At 43.6% G+C, this 20,076-nt stretch overlaps 1 protein-coding gene across 1 annotated transcript; it reads right to left on the bottom strand.

Moving 5' to 3' along the window:
- Positions 1 to 508: 508 nt before the first annotated feature.
- On the bottom strand, positions 509 to 19,549 carry myo7ba (myosin VIIBa). Its single transcript, XM_076725798.1, is given in 48 exon segments — positions 509 to 813; positions 898 to 1,017; positions 1,114 to 1,197; positions 1,377 to 1,493; positions 2,715 to 2,900; positions 3,215 to 3,321; positions 3,461 to 3,548; positions 3,694 to 3,807; positions 3,913 to 4,018; positions 4,696 to 4,851; positions 5,174 to 5,327; positions 5,857 to 6,011; positions 6,123 to 6,232; positions 6,324 to 6,505; positions 6,604 to 6,770; positions 6,894 to 7,020; positions 8,767 to 8,884; positions 9,001 to 9,168; positions 9,261 to 9,488; positions 10,441 to 10,614; positions 10,764 to 10,883; positions 10,982 to 11,108; positions 11,200 to 11,344; positions 11,347 to 11,480; positions 11,482 to 11,561; positions 11,671 to 11,823; positions 11,920 to 12,162; positions 12,205 to 12,384; positions 13,913 to 14,119; positions 14,204 to 14,288; positions 14,370 to 14,464; positions 14,791 to 14,883; positions 14,986 to 15,144; positions 15,248 to 15,388; positions 15,502 to 15,671; positions 15,744 to 15,879; positions 15,963 to 16,173; positions 16,302 to 16,441; positions 16,854 to 16,973; positions 17,048 to 17,124; positions 17,216 to 17,369; positions 17,510 to 17,623; positions 17,714 to 17,856; positions 17,945 to 18,066; positions 18,382 to 18,566; positions 19,064 to 19,216; positions 19,308 to 19,409; positions 19,532 to 19,549. Coding segments are annotated over 48 exon segments (6,564 nt in total). The 3' UTR covers positions 509 to 717.
- Positions 19,550 to 20,076: the final 527 nt, after the last annotated feature.

Raw genomic sequence — 20,076 nt, forward strand, 5'->3', positions numbered from 1 at the left:
ATATACTCTACTTATGGAGAAAAAAATGTCTTTTACCAAATGGAAATTTAGCATTAAAGCGGGGAGAGGTGGGTTTAGCACCTGAATGCAACGTGCAGATTTGGACCAGAGGTGTAAAAAGAGTCTCCACACACAAACGTAGCACAACTGTGCAAACAGATAAGACAATTTCTAAATGAACACAACAACATTCAAAGACAATGATGTTGATTAAAAAGATTGAAACTGTAAACATGAAGTGCTATAAATACTGGCATTAGTTCAAACGGGCTGCATGTATGTGTACATTTGTTTTGCATTTATTAGACTTGGATGGTATTTGGCGTTAGGAACAAGCATTTAAGGAAGTCACAAATGGTCATACACATTTCTATTTTGTTTTTTCATTTGTTGATCATGAACCACGTGCAACTCTGTTGTCTCTCCATAAATTAAGGGCTCAGAAAGTTTTATACTAGCTAGAACATGAGCTGTTCCTGCTGGATTATGTTACTTGTATACAGTCCAAAGAAACACCAGCTTTAAATAAAAAGAGAGAAATCTACAACAAGTTTCTTCTTTGCAATGAATCATTTAGTTTTTTTCACACAGAGCACAAATAAAGTTGATTAAACTGACAAAAGTTCTCGCTCTACTTCTTTGTTCGTGTGTGTGTGAACTACATGTCGAGTATGCTGGATTTAATCTGCAGCTTCATCACACTCGTGTCGCTGAGGCTCAGCTGTTGAAGCGCTGGTTCCTGGTCTGCTGCACCCTCCTCTCTCTGAGGTACATGTTGACGTAGGAGGTTAAGAGATCGTCCATCTTGTAACCCTTTTGAAAAGAAGACGCAGAGGTGAAGAAAGGAAGTGAAAAGGACCAACGCTTCATCACTTAAAGCTCACATGCAGATCTTACCAGGGAAGTTTCACACAGGAATTTGCTTCCTCTCACTAAGTTGCCGACAGTCATGTGAAAAAAGGTGCTTCCACTGCACCAGTTGGCGATGCGGTTGAAGGGGTGATTTACCAAGACATCCTTTACAAGAGAAAAGAATTGTTGATGGTAAAAAAAAAAAAACAGGAGCAGGATGTTAAAGAAAATACCGTTAACAGCACTTTTTGTTTATTTCACCTTGGTTTTCGGGTGGATGATGGTCACGCCTTGCTTGCTGATGGCTATTCGCACAATATCTGGGAAATTTGGTTCTGACGTTTGCTGAGAGGAAAGTCACAAAGACAAATGAGAAAACTTTTCTTCACTGAGTCGTAACATGGTGGCAGAGGGTGTGAGGGACTGAGAGCGAGAGCATCAGATAAACAAGCCACCCACTCAACCAAATGGACTATAGATAGCAAGATAAAGCAGCATCTGTGCTGCATCGCTGCAGCTTTTACCTTCACTTCAAAGAACGCGCAGCCGAACGTCGGCCAGCGGTAAACCGCCTTCAGGACGGCCACCTTAGCCTCTTCGACAGACATGCCAGCTTGTTTGTTATAGGAGGCGACAATACTCTGAAAAAAGATGCATATCACAGTATGATACAGCACTCTTGTTTCATAGAAGCATTTGCACAGCTTTTAATGAGGTTAATGATTCTCCAACAGCCCCCCAGCCTTCAGGCAATAATATCCAGAGAGCTGAGATCAGAACGCATAATGGTGAAACTGTTCATATGGGCAATCTAAAGGATAAAGACGGTTCTATTCTATGTTATTGTTCATGTCAAAAAGCCCATGAAAAGACCAAAAGAAAGAATAAACTGATGGAGCGAAGAAGCGACAGAGTGTGTATTTCACTCCTCTGTGTCAAAGAGCTCGTATGTTGTCCAAAAACTCTTCAAACACGTCAATGAGCCACACTGTCGCACTCAGTGACGTCTTTCTTTTTAATGAACACGCCCTAAAGTTTGTTTTGACTCAGTCTCACACACGTCATCCTGCTGCAGTCAATACTTGCTAATGTGCAAACTGTATCAATGCACAGCTAAATATAGTCCCCAGCAAACGCACCATTACTCTAGTTTTCATAATGTTTGTTGAAGCCTACAGTGCCCAGCTGTTTTAGGAAATGACATGACTTCATCTAAAAGTTAAACTGTATGTTGTAGAACTGTTTGTAGCCATGCTAGCTGCCTGGCAATGTCATTCTGTCGGTCTGGTTAATATCTCAGCAACAGTTTGACAGGACACTGTACATTTAAGGTCACCGGAGGAAGAATTCTAAAATACCTCAACATATAGTGGATGGATCGCCATACAATTTATTACAGATATTCGTATTCCCATCAGGATTAACTGTAATAACTATATACCAGGAAAACCAGTGACATTCCCATCAGCCTCAGCTGTACTTTGTGTTCTGTAGTTTTAATGCTAGTTAGCAAGTGTTAGCATGCTAAAATGCTGAATTAAGATGGCGATCTTGGTAAACATTAGCTGCGAAACATCAGCATGTTAACATTGTCGTTGTGTTAGCATGCTGATGTTAGCATTTCACTGTGTGTAGCACTGAAGTACAGCCTTGCCTCACACGTGTGGCTGTACCGATTCCTGTTGAAGATTTAAGTCTTCAGGAGGAACGAATGGGGCTGGAGTCGAGTGTCACAGACGGGATAAGGAAGTCGAAACGTGTTGAGTATTGTTGGTTTTGGTCTTTTCCTGAGATGTGCTGACAAAAAGAATAAAGTGTACCACCTCTTGAGACGAAGCCAGTGGAAAGAAAACCTCTCATACCTTCTTCCAGTCGTTTTCAGACATGGCCTTCAGCTGGTCGGCGGGCACCAGCTCCTTCAGCATCTTGGGAATCGTGACCAACTGGCTCTTGTCGTTGTTGATCTTTGTCCTGAGGAGCAGGGCTGCAATGTTGACCATTTCCTCTTTGGTGCAAACATGATAGCCTCTCAGGTACTTGGGTAGCTCCTGGAAAATAGAAAGACATTTTAAACATAGTCTGCTACTGCGGGAATTAAATTCCCACCAGATTTGGGCTCAAGTTTGACCTTTAAACCAAGTTGCTGCTGACTGCATCGATGAATAAAAGACAATGTTTTAACCTGCAAATGTCTTTCTGGTCATAATGAAACCAGAGGGAGCAGTTTGGAACGAGAGCCACCATTTCATCTTTGGGTCAGGTCGGATATTTAAGGGAAATATTTGGCTTTCATATCGTGTGGCAAAACTAATCAGCCTGGAAAATTTGATGGTGGCTGAGCTGCATCATTCAAATAATGTACCTGAGGGAAATGGAAGATAAGATCAGCCTCTGTGTCTCTGCCAGGGATCACATTGAACCACAGCTTCCTCATGAAGAACACAACGTAGGGCACATTGACGGGGCCAGCTGAACACACACACACACACACACACACACACACACACACACACACACACACACACACACACACCAAAGAGGGTTTTATGGGTAAACACAAAGAACCATCAGAGGTCCGATTGGCACTCTAATCAGGTAATGCTTTTACCTTCTTTGAAGCTCTTGGCTGTCTTGGACCAGTCAGTGATTTCTCTCAGACTATCAAAGAAGTAGTCCGTGTCATTCAAACTGAGAACCTAAAAGAAACACAATCACAGACGTTCTTTGATAACGAGTGGAGCCGAAGGTCATGAAAGAAGGCTGAGAATCCATGAAATAACACACGTTTGTAAAACCATCGATCAAAACATAACGTTCAAGGGAGAGAAATATCAAATGGACCTTGTTATGTGTTTTGACAAAAATGCTGAAGCCGTCTGCTGAAGCCAGACGGAGCTTGCTGGCGATGTTCTGGATGAGATCCCTGATCTTGGTGCTTGTCGCGACCTCAAATATCTGAAGAGGGATGAGAGGAATCACTGGATCGCTAGTAACAGTGTACGAATATCTGACCTGCCTTTTTGCCGTAACTTCAAACATACAAGGTTTGTGTGTTCGTACCTCCTCTGTGTCGTTGGGGAAGACGATTTTGTGGAAAATCTGTGTGCTGTTCAGCTGGATGGCGTCTACCTCAACCTGGTGTGGTGGGAGCTTCCTGGGCTCCATCCTACACAAGGACCGCAAAGGCTTAGTCACATGTTTTTTTATACTTTATCACGTTGACATGAAGCCACAGATTCAGCACAGATAAAGAAACAGCACACACTCTGTCACTAAAGCAGTAAACATGCAACACCATGCACCAACTGTGCTGGTCGTCTGTTGGAGCCTGTTGTCATTGTGTTAGTTATACTGAATGTAAAGCAGGTATATTTATAGAGCAGGCCATGCAAATGCAGACTGTGGTCAAGTCAGCGTGAAAGTGATGCAACACATGTTTAAAGAGTTCAGTCTGAGCATCTCTGCAAGCAAGTTCTGCCTTAAAGAGCACAGTTTGCTGCGTCACCGTGGTTGCTTTGTGCTTTTCTACAACCTCGATTCTATAAATTGTGATGCGTAAAACATCAATAAAACAGTATGTGATAATTTGCTAATCCTTTACATCCTGACAAATACTCAATTGAAGACAGCACAAAGACAATACATTTAATGTTTGAGCTGACCAGCTTCATTGATTTCTGTAAATATCTGCTTATTCTGAATCTGATGCAGCAGCATTGATCGGTAACAGGTGATAGTATCATGGTTGGGTATGAAAGGGGCATCCTGGAAAGGCTCAGCCTTGAGACAGGGGGAACACAGTGCTGTGTGCTGGTGACGTGTTAAACGGCGTGTTGGGCTAACCTCAGCGAGCTCTGCATCCGCTGCAGACAGTCGGCGGCGAGCGGCTCTCTGCGGCGCGACTCCAGGAATCGCTGAGCATGCCTCAGAAGAGGCTGGCTGGGAGGAAACAGGCCACAGCAGAGCCACAGCAGCTGCCAGCCCTGCTCCATGCTGAACCTGGGTGATAGGGAAACAGACAAAGACACCCGAAAGCAGATGATGCAACAGAGTCTTGGTTTGTATTCACATCCATTCTTGTACACTGTAACATGAAGGGTGATCACATTTCAGTTCCACTTCAGAGAAATGTCAAATGTCTCACTCTGCTTGTACTGCACTGAAAAGTGAGCTATACTAACCTGATATCACGAGTAAAAACAACGATTGGCAAACACTAATTTGCTCTATCCAACTGATTTTATCACACAGATTTTAAACCTTCCTTTTTCTGAAACAAGCCCATAAACAGTTTGATCTCTGAGAAGCTGAGGCAGCGTACCGGTTGTTATTGCTGGTCATCTGCTTCATGATCTGGCAATAGACCTCGTCCCTGAGAGCCTTATCCTCAGTGGCGGGGCCGAAGATCTGGTCGGTGAGCTCCAGAGGATTCTGCACCTGCTTGGTGGGGTAATCTCCCATATATTTCAGGATCGGTACGCATCAGTCGAGGAGAAATAACCAAACTTTGAAACTGCAGACATGCCTCGGCATCATACTGAAACCTTTTTATTCTTTTGTAAAAGACCAGCGGAACTAGATAAAAAGTGATGGTTGGATAACTGAGCGATGGTGTTCAGATGAAACTGCCTGTCGAGCCAGATGGACCAGCCACTGTCAGGCCTGAAGCCTGCTCTTTGGGTCGGTAAAGGTAGGATTCAAGCACAGTTTAAAGTTAAGTCAGACTCAGAGACTGCTGTTACCTGTGAGTTTAGTAGATTTATGACAAAACTGGGGCCTATTGGGTAAAAAACATCACCCAGCTTCCATAGGAATGCTCATCCAACTTCTGGCACATTGCACCATGTGCATTGATTAATATTTGCTCCAGCCAGTAGAAAACAGAACCCCTGAAATAGATAACTATAAAATTCATGGGCTTAAGTCGTGTGTCAGAAGGTGCACTGGTACAGAACACAGGAAGAACTGGTCCCTTCTTTTATAACTGTGGTGTGTGGAGGATATCAATGAAGGCCAAACAGGCTTTGTGGCTGAACTCAGGGTTGCCCACCAGTTTCTTGAGGAGGGGCTGTCTGATTGGCTCTCTGGAGCTGACCCACAGCCTCTCAGGAGCAGCGTTCCTGGAAATCACCTGACGGTTCACATCTTTTGTGGGCTGCCTGTAGGATCAGTGGAACAAGATGGGGATCCCCGCTGTCAGTACTGTTCCAGTGAGCACTTTCCTGCTGGTCTAAAAACATTTCATTCAAATGGAGGACGGTTCTGATTACCTGAAGTACTCGAGGGAGAACTCCTTCAGAGTGGCAGGAGCTACTCTCTCCATCGTTCCTGTGTCTTTTATGATGTTCTTCCTCTGGTTAGGAGACAAGTTGAGGAGGGCCTGAAATAAAGAAAAACGCACTACATTTAATACGCCGCACTTTCTGGGCGTGATAACTCGTCTGAGAATGAAGTCACTGACGTCTGCGTACCATGAGCTCACTGGTGGGCTTGCTGAGCGTTGGCAGGATTAAGATGGCATCAATGGGGACGGCTCCCGTTTGTGTTGTGCGCTCGTTTTTGCCCTTTATCCAGCCACGCTGCTGAGAAAACTCCTGATCGCTGATTATGATAATGAGCTCTCCTTTCTTGAAGCTCAGGAATGTGGGGTCATCTGGGACCGAAGACAATTGAGACACTTAGCAATTAGCAGGAGAAGAGTCTATAACAGTTCAGCTTGACAATCTAAGAGAGAGAAGTCAGTCCTCTGACCTCGTCTGTCGGCTTCCTTCAGCGTCACAGCGTACTGAGATCTCTCCGTGAGTCCACTGAGGAACATGGTAACCAGCTCTGCCATGTCCTCAGCGGTGCCTCCGCCCAGAGTGAAGTCTCCTTTCAGCGTCAGCAGGGTCACCGCCTGGCCAGACATTTTACCCTGCCTGCGTGTGCATCAAAGCAGAATTACAACACAAGCAACACCACGCTGTCTTAGCAAACTGGACTCTTCCTCACTGTAAACCAGCACACCACACTCCCTCCTCCTCCTCCGATTCTGTCTCTACCTTATGGTGTTGATTCCGGTGATCTCAGGGAAGGAGAGCTCCAGCAGCCTCTTCTCTCTCTCATCCAGGAAGGTGATACCAGTCCAGTTTACGGCCACAATGAACTTGCTCTTTGGTAGTGGAGGACCTAAAAAAAAACCCGTGGAAGAAACAAGCCCGATGAGAGACAGGAAGGGAATTATCAGATCATTTGCTGTCCAGCAGGTGAGTGTTGTTCGCACCTTGTATGTGAATCATTTCAGCCACCAAAGGATGAACGAACTCAGTGGGATTGTTATTATGTCTGGCAAGACTGTGGGTCAACAACAGCACAGCATGATGCCGCTTTGTGAGTGTGTGTGGGGAAAGGGCGGGCAATCCTCAGTGACCTGTCAGACCCTGACTACGGTGAATTTGGGTTTTTACCATCGGGGTGGAGGTACAGGAAGCCGCCTTTGAGGACTCCCTGTACCAGGGATCCTTCATACCTTCTATTAGAGCTCTGTTAACCAAATGCTGGTGATATCCGGTGTGTGCACTTGCATTGTGCTAAATTCTTGATTAATAATGATGTTCTTGTGGAGCACTTTGCTGTTAAATGTCTTTAATTTAGTGTCTTTTCTATTGTATTCTATTCAAATATTCAACTTACAAAGATACAAAACACAAAAAAGCAGCAAATCCTCGCATTGGTGTAGCTAGACACGAGGAGAGTTTGACATTTTTGTTAATAAATAACCAACAGTGACGTTCAAGGCCTCGGGGATAACAACATACAACAACATGTTTCACTGGAGTGAAGCATAAAGAGCGACAAACTGTTCACTGGGAGACTCCGTGCGATGTGTTATATTGAGGAATTACGCTGTGGAGGCCTGTAATAATAATACTTTCATCTTAGCAGCATGTTGTCTATTATGCATTTACACACAGTAGCAGAAGAAATCCGACTGCACAGCTGATCTGTTGATGAAAATACCCGCTGTGTCAGTGAAGCACAGCTCGTCCTTACTGCAGATTAGCTGTTCACAAGCTAAACAGCAGTGAATCTGGAATGTTGCTCCTGGCCCACTTATTCACTCCTAATCAACTACTTTGCTCCAGTCTTCACCCCAGTGGTGTCGTGTATCTATAAATAGCCTTGTATATCCCAGTCTGACATAGATACAAAAAGCAGCAGCGGCTAACGGCTCAAAGGAGGCTGGTTAAGAAACGGCTTCACTCTTAGACGTGTTTGTCTGTGGATTCCAGAGGAAAGTGTAGAAATGTTTGGGTTATACATGTTTTAAATTCTGCTGTGATAAAAGAAAAGAAATGCAAATCAATGAAACCTCTGAGGAAATTCTGATTACTGATCCTGAACTGGTTTTTAAATTTGTCATCAATCACAAAAGGAAACAATTCTGTGCTGTTTCTGCAAACTTTTGATTTCAGTATTTGAGGAGGAAAAATACCCTTGAAATTTTTAGATGCTACATTTGGATGTAACTCTGACAGCTCTAAATACTGCATGTATGTTCTTACTGATACAGTGAATTTATAATCTAGAAAATATGAAACACACTCTCAATCTGAACTCATCAGTTCCTTTAGAGGCACAAATAGTTTGTCCATCAATCCTGTAAACCAAGAAACGACTGGTTTATTTATAATGATGAAGCTCATGATGCCTTCAGTCATTTGATCTTTTTAAGTTATTTGTTTAGAATATTTCTAATTCTGGCCTTTTCCAGTCACCCATGAGTGTCAGCAGCCTCGTGTATCATCAGAACAACATAAATATAGCTGCTGAACGCATCTAAATCAATGCAACTATCATGATTTATCAAACTGTAAACGATTAAAGACATCGACACTGATAGGCTAGAAACATTCTTTGCTAACAGACGCCTACCTGACACCTTGAAAACTTCAAAGAACCTGGAGAAGAACATGGGCCACTTCTCTCGGGCGTAGTCGACCATCTCTGCCTTCACTGAATCGGCCGTCGGCCTCGAACTCAAATAAGAACCCTGGCGTGGTTTAAGAAAAACAGACACAAACGTCAGATGCGCTCAAAGCTGTTGCAGAGTTTTCATTCCATCCAGTCCTCTTCACGCTGCACCTTCTGCCATGTGCTGTGACTGACCTGAGCGTGAGCAGTGCTGACCATCTGCACCCATTTGGCCTCTGACTTGGCCTCCAGCAGAGAGCTGCTGATGCAGTCCTGAACAGCTTCCTTCACGTGTTCCTGACTGCTGTCTGAGCCGTGCTGGATGTATAAATGTTTTGCAGCAAGCTCAACAACGTCGTCCTCCTTTGAAAGTGAAATGCAGAAAGAAAAATGTCACATTCATATATGTGAGAGTACGACAGCAACTTTCAGACAATCATGCAAATCAAGCCCACCTTTTCACTCTGGTACTCTCCAAACTTCAGACCGTGGATGATCTGCTTGTAGATGAGGTCTGTGCTGATCTCGTCCTCTTCGCAGTCGTGCCAGGGGGTGAAGATCTCTTTACGGAAGAAGAGACGCCACGGAGCGTGCTGTTCCTGCCCCCCTCTCTTCTTCACTTCCTGCTCGCACTGGCAGATGGCGTCCATCACATGTTCCCGACCGCTGCCCAGAGCCCACACCTACAGGACAGGTCAGCATTTGAAGTCATGGAGATTTTTTAATAAGTGTTTGTTGTGAAGCAATGAATTTTTTCTGACTGACCATTGACAGCCAATATAATGCAAATAGTGTGTTTAAGCACAGGGTATGTCATTTCTACCACTAGGGGTCTCTGAACCAAAACAATGAAAACAAACGACATGGTTGAAGACATTGTGAAGTAGCGTGGGATCATGGGAGTTGTTGTCTTCATTGTTGACCGCCATTGCTGATGAAAATCAATGTGACATGATTCAGATGAGGTCACACGTTAAAGTTTTATTCATGTTTTGTCACGTTCGCTGACTTCCTCCCTCTCTCTGAAGTATCTGGTGTTTCCCGTGTTTCCACTACCAGGCGACCAAATGAAATAAAAACTGTCACCTTGAATAATAATAGTAATGTAAGTACACAACTCAACAGAAACAAAAGACAACACCTGTCTGCTAAATGTCAGTACTTATTTCTGAAATGGAAACAAGTGGAAAGTCCTTAAATAGTCCTTAAGTCAAAGCAGATGAAAACTTTGAGTCTCTTGGAGCACTTCACGAGTGTGGCAAAAGCTCTGAAATGTAATTTTCTGTGAAATGACGGCGTTGGAAGATTTAAATAATAATCTTCTTAGAAATCTGCACATATCTGCAGTGCCTTTTTAAAATTCTCTGTATTCTCTCTACAGACCTACAGCAAAGCTCTGTACTGAGCTTTGCTGTAGGTCTGTAGATCAAAAACATCTTCATTTTAAGACTTTTCAAAATGTGAAAATAGATTTTCACAGCATGCAGAATGTTTCATTTTGGGGTGTTTTTCAGCGTTTCCCTCTCAAAGGCAGAAAGACTTTGACTGTTATAAAGAAAATATGAAGAATACATATGAGAAATGTGTGATAGCAGATCTTCTCTTCACCTGCTGTACCACAGGTGCACACCTTACCTTTTCATACAAGGCGACGTAGATGGAAAAGCCAAAGGTGTCTTTGAGTTTGACTTTGTTAGAGAGGAGCTGGCAGATCTCTTTGGCGGTAGATGCTGAGTCAACAGGCAGGTTAATGGAGCGTTCATCCATCAGCGTCACCGACACTATTATGGGCTTCTTTGTCTTGGTTGCCTGTTACAGTCCAGACAAAATGAGCATGTTGATTAAATAGTAACGAGATCTTCTGTGCATGTGAGTTCATAAGTGTCAATCAAAGCCCATCAATCAGTCAGGCATCTGTCTCAAATATCTGCAGGTGCACCTCGCGTCAGCCTCTTTACCTGCAGCTCCAGCCAGGCCGGCGGCTCCCCTCGCACGCCGTTCATTCTTGTGCGTCGCAGCCTTTCAGCACAGTAGGAAGCGTAGCCGCCCGGAGCGAAACGGATGAAACTCTGCAGGTACTGCCGAGATGAGGGATGAAAAGCAATGAGAATAAACGTCACAGCAGGCGGCACACTGTTTATAAGACTGGAGAAACCAATGCGCCTGCTGTAGTTACCTTTAAAAAGCTCTCACTGGGAGAGAAAATGCCCAGACAGAGGGACAACAGGATCCAACCACGGAAGTAGCTGTTGCGGTTGCTGTTGTCATGAAGCTGCTTACAGATCTGACAGTAAATCTCATCCCTGGACAGACAAAGACAAACGCTGGATTAGCAGAGATAAAAAAAGAAAAGGTAATTAGATGTGTGTGATGTTTAAATCAAGCACCTGTTACCTGAGATCACGTCTGACGATGCCGTATCCCACGATGATGTGCAGTTTTTCAAGAGACGTCAACGGTCGGTCCAAGGTGTCTCCGTCACTGTCCTCCCTCAGAGTCTGCAGGGTGGGTGAAAAAGACGTTGAGAGAACTTTCTTTCAGCGGATGCTTTTCTGTTCCTGGACAGCGGCTCAGTGAATGTGGATCTCTTCCTTGCCTGGAGGCTCCCTTGTGGCACAGTGTATACCTTCAGGTTTTGAGCTGCTGAAAAGCAGAAACCTTCCTGTTTCCTGTCAGAACATGGAGCTCTTTCTGTTTTGTGTTGGCTCCTCGGGTGTTGTGGAAAACTTTCTTTCATTTTTATTACTTAGCACCTTCTAATACAGTCAGAAATTGTACTTTAAAATCTATGATGAATTAGTGTTAAACCACAAAATATAACAATTTTCAAAATTCATGAACTCTTTTCTTTATGGGGATATTGACCTGATGCAGGCCAAGACGTCTGTCCCCTCTGGACATCAGGTCCTGTGGTAGAAGGCGTCCCCCCATGTAGTTTCCCCTGACCTGGACCTGCTTTTTTGGCTCAGGTAGGTCTCCCATGAATCTCAGGATGATCCACCACACTGTCAGCGAGGCCTGATGATGACATGACAGAAATTAATGAAATAAACCAAATTAGTCCTCATACAGGAGGAACTCATGTGATGAATTAAAGCAGTCTGAGAGAAGCACCAGGGCGTCTCCTCCATCTTCATGGTAAAGAAGGGGCTGTCGAAGCCTCTGGCGGATGTGGGTGTGGGTGGCTGCACCCTGGAAGTACATAGAGGCAAATTTGGAGAAGGAGTACTCATCCAGGTCATCGTAGTCGTCTGTAAGATCTTCCTCCATGGGGAGTTCGTCAATGTCTATCTCCTCGAAATCCATCCTTCTCCCCTCAAAGCCCTGAAAACAGATACAGACTTGTGGTGACTGATTCTAAAAGTATTACAAAATGTGCAAAACTTTTGGTCACCGAACCTCCTGGCCTCCAACAATAATGGGGAGGAAGCCGAAGATGCTGTCCACCATCTCCTGGTCTGTGATGAAATCGTACGAATCTTTGGCCTCCATGTCTTTCCTCAGCGCTTCTTCCAACAGTCTTTGTTTCTCCAAAATGGCCAGCCGTTCTTCTTCTCTCTGTTTAGCTGTAAGGTACATCTGAAAGAACATAACATAAAAGAAGATTGAGAAAAGCTGAACCAAATATATTTTACTACCTAATGCAGCATACAACATAAATAACAAATCTGTACAAATTTGTCATGATGCAGCAGTGACATTGGGGGAACAACGATTGAACAAACAATCAGAATTATGTAGAATTATGAATACCAATCAGTTTTCAGCTGCTGGTTACAGAGCGGTGCATTAAAGCAGTTTGGGGTTCAGTGCCTTGCTCATAGACATCTTGGCAGTCACTGAAGAAGGGGACATCCTTAGCCACAGTGATTTGACTAACCATGGGAATACACGGAAAGATCGTGGAGGAGCTCAAATAATGTGAAATAAAAGCTGATGAAAAAATACTGTGTATGCACATATTTGTCCTTAGGAGGAAAATAACTCAACACAGTTCACAGCTCCTTCCAACATGAGATTATTCAAACTAGTTAGCAAGCTAGCAGAGAAGTCAAAAATGTTAGCTAAAGGTAATAGTAATAGTTAAACAGTTGAAATATTATGTTGAAATGAACGGATAAGTGAGTGAAATAGTTAAACTAGTAGTTAAACAGTTAAAATAAGTTGAAATGAATACATAAACTGGTGAAATCGTTAGCTAAAGGTAACTAATAGTTACGCAATTAAATAAGAAGTTGCAATGAATAGATAAGTGAAAGCGTTAGCTAAATGTAGCTAATCAATAACCAGTTGAAATAATGAGGTGAAATGAATGGATAAACAGCTAAAATAGTTAGCTAAAAGTAATAAGGAATAGGACAATGACATCATCAACAGCAAATTGGTCCTTTTTGGAGGACACCAGCTGTCACCTGTACCTCATTGCTACTAATCTAGCTAAGAAAGTTAGTCTCAGCTCATAAAACTCTGTTAAACTTCAGTTTCAACATGGTCTGTAAACACTGTTGTATTGTGGACTGTAACAGCTAAAAGCACAACAAACAAAAACAAAATTAGATCATACTGAGACCTGCAGGACCTGAGAGCAAGAGGAAGAGCGCCACCTGCTGGCTGTTTACTGTAGATGTCCAAAAAACTACTGAACTAACACAAAACACAATATTCATTGATAAAGGTTCAAAACACAAACTCTTTGCCGAATGCAGTCAGATACAAAGGTTAGTTAATGTAGTTTAATTTTCATAGATGCTGGTAGATTAATTATGCTTGATTAACATGATTAAAGTTAGCTAAAGTAATGGATAAAAGGTTGAAATAATGAAAGGTGATGGATTTGACATAGTTAGCTAAAGGAAATACACATCTAAAACAGTTGGTTAGAAGTAATGCAAAAGTTGTGATAATTATCGAAACTTAATGGAGACGCAGTTCAAGCAGCTAAAAGTAATGAACGCTGAGAACGTGATGGGTGGTGCCAATGAAGAGGTAACTGCTCAAGTTCACCGACAGGGATGCTGGTAGTAAAGACAATAAATGACCGGGACTTTAACCTTCTTTTACAATCGTCACATAGAGGGTTTTTACTAGTTTTTTAGGTCGAACTTACGTTTCTTTTCATCTTTCTGGCCAGCAGACCCCTGGTCTGTGCCTGCAGGAGGATCACAGCGTTTCTCTTGCGCTTCCATTCCTTCCTGGCCAGGTATCCTCTGGTTTGGGTCTGCAGCACGATGGCTGCCGCTCGCTTCTTCTGATACTGGAGTGTAAGTTGACGAGAACGAATCTGTGCCTGCAGCCTCGCGAAGCCATGCTGGACCTAGAATTACAACATAATTGAAGGGGTTTATTGCAAGTGAGGCTTGTATTTTCACTTTCATAAATACTGAAAAACATAACTCACCAGTTTGTACAGCTTTCTGCCTTTGTGTCCTCTCCAGTATTTCTGAATAACGAGAGCTCCAGCCTTTTTCTTCAGGAATTGTTTCCTTTAAAGGCAATGAATCATACAGATATGAAGTCACATGAGAAAAATAACAATAATAATTTCTCAGCTTTTTGTCCCATACCTGTACTTGTAGCTCCTGACGACTTTCTGGATCATAAGAGCTTTCACATTTAGTTCTTTCATTCGCTCCACTTCAAGCATGCTGTCATGGTAGTCCTGAGAGAAAACAAGAGCAAGGATGTGAATTGAACACCTAATTGGAAAAACTGGGCAATTAACCAAATGATGTGGTTTCAAGAGACACTGCAAAGTTATATTTGAGTTTATTTGCACAGCTTGACTTGGTTAACTTTATTTGCATGCTTGAAATTGAAACCACACAAATTCTGATGATTTTCAGAATAAATTATTTCAACAGTACAAATTCAGTTGAAACATTCGGTATTCCGTTGCTCATACGATTCAAATTATTGTGTCTATTGCACGTTTCCACACATATCCATCACTAACATTAGGCTGTACATTAAAATGTAAGGCGGCACCTTGAGGAATATCTTTGTCTTGCCAATCGTCCAGTCACCTTCTCCAGCAAGCACAGCTTGACAAATGCTTTTACAGCATTTCACTTTACTTTCCTGTTTGAGCAAAATAACCATCAAACAAACACATCAAGAGAAGATGAGAAAAGCTGTGAGGACATCATGATCAGAATGATCACGTTAATACCTCCAACTTACTGTTTTGGGATCACAGAGGTAAGCTTTCAGAAGGACGCGGTAGCGATCAAGAAACTCCTCGAATGTGTAGCGTACAGGATATCCAGCTTTCCGGATCCTGATGGTCTCCATCATACCGGAGTAACGGAGCTGACGCATGCACAGCTCTCTGTCAAACAGCTGACACACAGAGGGACGCAATCTGATTCACTTACACCAAATTGTTTCATTCATTTGTGGTACAGTTTTATTTTGGTTGCGTGACTGCAGCCTCTCTCCTCACCATGGGCTTCTTGAAGTCGTTGGGTTTAATGCAGCGTATGAAATAGGGCTGACACACAGTCAGTGTTTTCATCAGGGAATCTAGAGACTGACGGAACTGGCCGCTCAGAGTTGGAACGAGCTTCTTGCCATCAGACCCTGGCTGTCAGGTGCAAACAAAAGTCACACAGTGTGAGTAGATACGTACGTACAATAATCTTTATTATCAAAATGATTTCAGGTCTGTCTAATGCTGAAGCTACAGCCTGCACTGACCCGGAGGCTGTTGGAGGCCGAGGTGATGACCATCCTGGGGTTGGTCCCGCTTTTGATGGGACTGGAGGACAGCTCCTTATGAAACACCTTTTTGAGGAGTTTATTCTTGGAGGTCTCCACCAGCAGAATCAGATCTAAGCTGAGGGTGTCACGGTTTTTCTCCAGGAAACCTCAAAACAAGACAGACACAATAAGAATATCACAGAGGACTTGGTTTGTTGCTTTTAGACCTTGAAAAGTACCTTTTGAATCATAGTGGACCACTCCAGCAAAATGTTGGATTCCAAACTGTGTGTCATGGTCGTTCTTGGGAGGGATGTAGATGCCACCTTTCCCATGGACCTGATTCATTTTTTGGAGCATGGTGTTATCTGTGCCCTGAGTATGAACAAAAGAAGAGAGTTAAAACCCACTTTGCTTTGAGAAAGCAGACTTTTATGAGGTACAAGGAGGACACAGACCTTGGGGAAGTTGCTCTCCTCATCAATAAGCGACAGCATGTTCAGGGATTTGTTTGCCAATATGTCCAGGGTGCGTTGGTTGTCTTGGTATTCAATGTGCTTCCAAACAATGTTTTCACGGGTGTACTCGTCCTGCTCCAGCTTGAAAACATGCTTGACGAAGAACTGCTGCAACTGCTCATTGGCAAAGTTGATGCACAGCTGCTCAAAGCTGCAATAGTTCAGAAATGCAGCAGCGCAAGAGAAAAGACAAGATGGATTTCAGTCAACTCAACAATGTGTTCTTTGTCTAACAACAGCAGCAATAATCCACTAATGTCACGAGAGCTGAACGCCAACCTGTTATTGTCAAAGTTCTCAAAGCCAAAGATGTCAAGCAAGCCTATTGACTGTTTGACCTTCCCAGAATCCTCAGGCTTCTTGTAAATGGCAGTGTTGATTTTGTCCACAACCCAAACGAAGAGCCGTCCATAAATGGCCTGGAGATAATACAGAGAACAAATTATTAAGTACACAGCAGAGCAAAACAACACAAAAGATCCAAATGTCATAACTTTAGACAAAGACACTCAAGGTATTCCTACCAAGTTATGATAAATGACTCCATTGTTAACTGTCTAAGCCTGTTTTTAGCCTTATTTAAGTCTGGCCATCTGTCTTTAGTAATGATTTGATGGAAGGTCTCCCTTCCAAAAGTGGTTTGCAACCTTGAGGTAAATAAAAGGTGTATAAATAATGGTGCTAAGAAGACAAATCCTACAGAGATCTAGTAGTCTAGAGATCATTTGTGCCTCATTGGTGGTAAAGAATAAGGAAGGCTCTCCAACAATCCTCACAGGGCTCGTTTAGTGTGTTAAAATGAGCAGCATTTATGTCTGATCTGAATTTTACCTTGACAAAGGCGTCCCTGCCGTCCACCGCCTGGGCCGAGGCCAGAGCTTTGATCACTCTCTCTCCAGCAGTCACGAAGCAGCGCTGAGTCAGACTCGTCTCCAGCTCTTTGGGAGCCACCTGAGGTGATGCAGCAAACACAGTCAGACAAGATCATCTGAGCTCCTTGTAAGTGTAAAAAAAACTACAATTACCTCCAAAAGCTGGCTGGCCATGTCGAAATGGGACGATTTGATGACATCACAGGCCTCGAGGTTATCTACAATGGTGCCTGAATAAAAGAAAGATATGCCAAATGGCTCAAAAGATTCAATCGTTTTGTGCATTGGAGATTGATAAAATCTACAGTGCATGCGTCTTACTCTCAAAGTCCACATTGCCCAAGTGAAGGATGGCAGCCAGGAGTTTGGAGATCTCCCAGGAGTCATTCTCTGTGAACAAGAGGACCTTCAGGGCTGAACGGAAGTGGGCGTATTCCTTCACATCGTCACGTCCTTCACATCTGTTGTACCCACCCTGGTGACATGATCACATGGTTTAAAACTAAATGCTCTTATGAGGATATCTGATTCAAACGCCAGGCTTTTATCTTCAAAATCCTTATAAGAAGTCAACGTTTTATTCAACTTTAACAGTTAGCAAAATGACTTCAGTACCATGGTCAGATACTTGTACTCAGCAGCGTTCCCAAGCGAAAGAATCTTCTTCTGCTCAGCCGTCATGCCCATCAGCATGTCGTAAAAGATGTGGTAGTTTCTTTCCTCGGGTGCCTGCACATGAAAGCACTTGTTCGTCACCACAAGAAGATTCGACTTGAACCACGTTACGACTCCAAATATTCAGCCAACCCCTCTTCCCACCTGTCGGCAAACTCGGGACTTCTCCAGCAGGTATTGCTCAATGCGAGCCCCTTTAATGGCTCCACTCTTGTTGAACCTGATGTCAATGTACTTCCCAAAACGACTGGAGTTATCATTTCGAACTGTTTTGGCATTACCAAAGGCTGAGAAGAAAAGATGTATTTTATCAAAGCAGAACAAATGAAACAGGGAATTCTGCAGATTCGTTTAATTTTATGTTTTTGCTCATACCCTCCAAGATGGGGTTCGCTTCAAGAATCTGCTGCTCGATCCCGGAGCGCTGGCCGCTCACTGCAGCCAGGAACTGCAGCATGAGCTTGGTGCTCTCAGTTTTCCCAGCTCCCGACTCTCCACTGATGGGGAAAATAAAAAAGTAAACATGTAAAGAACAAATGCATTTAATAATGCCTTTAAGCAGCATAAAATAATACATTTTGCTGCATTATTAAATTTGTTCCTGCGTTGTAAAGGTTCTAAATCACTGGTACTCGGGTTTCAGTCCTGGGCATAGTACCATCTCAGCTGCCTTTTTGGCTATAAATGTCATTGTGATTATTGATCTGTCTAAGGGCTTTGATATGTTGGATCAAAATGTGTAATTAAAAGGCCAGACAGATGTTGGTTTTGACAACACGACCCTTGGCTGATTCAGAAAGACAAAAGCAGACCTGATGACACAGCACTGCTTTGCTCGGGTGCGGCGCATGTTGAAGAAGCAGTTGTCCGCGATGGCGAAGACGTGCGGCGGCAATTCACCCAGTCGTCGATCTGTGTACATGTGCACGTGCTCAGTGGTGTAGATGGGCAGCAGCTGGTAAGGGTTGACCGCAACCAGAATGGAGCCTGTGTATGTCTTCAGATAGAGAGACACGATAACCATCAGCACATGTGATGAATGTGTGTGTGTGTGTACATAAACAAGTTATTATGGTGTCAGCATGTTTCAAGCCCCCAGTGACCCCAGTGACCCCCCATTTGGTCACGGCTACAGTGTGTGAGATCGCTGCTTTTAAAAATTTCATGGGTGGATTAAAGCTTTGTTAAGTGCTGTGATTTATATATTAAAGGTCAGAGATGAGGAGATGTTTTGCTCCCAGCATTTAGCGGTGGTATTTCTGTACAGCAAAATGGCCTGATTCATAATTGAACAAACACTGCTGAGCTTTGACGACAGAAAACACTGAGATGTTCTCTTTCAACAGAGGCTCATTTGTCTCCATGGAGACAAACAGCACTGTGATAAACTACAGGGCAAAGTCTGAGATAGAGAGCCGTTGACGGCGAGGGGAGACACGGACGAGCATTTCCACAGCGAGTTATGGACCTCATAAAACGACGTGGTTCACCTACATAGATGACGCCTTCTTTGTGTCGCACCAGGAGGTTCCTGAGGAGTCCTGCCTCATGGAGGTCCCCGAGTCTTATCATGTCATCCACACCCTTCACAGAGGTGGGGTGCATGGGCCGGATGGCGCCCTTCGCCTTCTTGTCGATCTTGTGCTCCTGTTGTGTTTGTCACAAAAGAGTCAGCATTACGCAGAAGGTGCACGCTCATTTTCCTGAACCTGAAGCGAACTCCTGTGGAGGTCTGTACCTTTCCTTCATCGTCGATGAGCTGAAGCTGTCCGGTGCCAGTCACCTTGACCTCCGCCCCGATGGGCACCCCTTCACTGGAGTCCACCCACACAAAATCCCCCTAAAGTGCAGGGAAACCAGAAGTTGTCATATGCCAAAGTGCTAAGCCAAAAAAAGCCAAACAGTTCTTGAGATGATGATCTGAAGATCATGAAATCATACTTCACAGAGACTCGGTCTTACCTTACTTAAATGCAGCATAGCAGAAACATGGACAAAGCCTATAGAGAAACAGAAAGAGCAGTTCTTATTGACAAATAGCTGCTGCCAAATTAGTATTAGCTTGATGATTTTTCATTTTGACTGAATGCTTTAAGCAAACTTATCATCACTATGACTGTCAGACACTTCTATTCATGATTTTATATCGAATCTCATTATGAGAGCACAATGGAAGTCATAGTGAAAAACACACACAGCTTAATCAGTAAGACACCGAGTGTGATCACAGATTTGGAGACGCTGTAGTGTGTGTGTGTGTGTGTGTGTGTGTGTGTGTGGTGTCCGGTGTTACCTGAGGAAAACTGGGTCTTTGGTGGAAGCTCCCACAGCTGCTGTGGGGACTTTTCTTGAATGTTTCTGAAGCAGGAAGTTTTCCCAGCAGACACTCCCTTTATGACCTTTTGACTTTGCTCCGCAGAGGTAGAGCCACCCAGTGTCCCTCGCCACCAGACTCAAGGCGAACACTTCACGTCATCGGAGAGCAGCGATTGTAATTTGCTGTTAAG

This window comes from Chaetodon auriga, chromosome 3 (genome assembly GCF_051107435.1).
Source record: "Chaetodon auriga isolate fChaAug3 chromosome 3, fChaAug3.hap1, whole genome shotgun sequence".
NCBI classification, from domain to species: Eukaryota; Metazoa; Chordata; class Actinopteri; order Chaetodontiformes; family Chaetodontidae; genus Chaetodon; species Chaetodon auriga.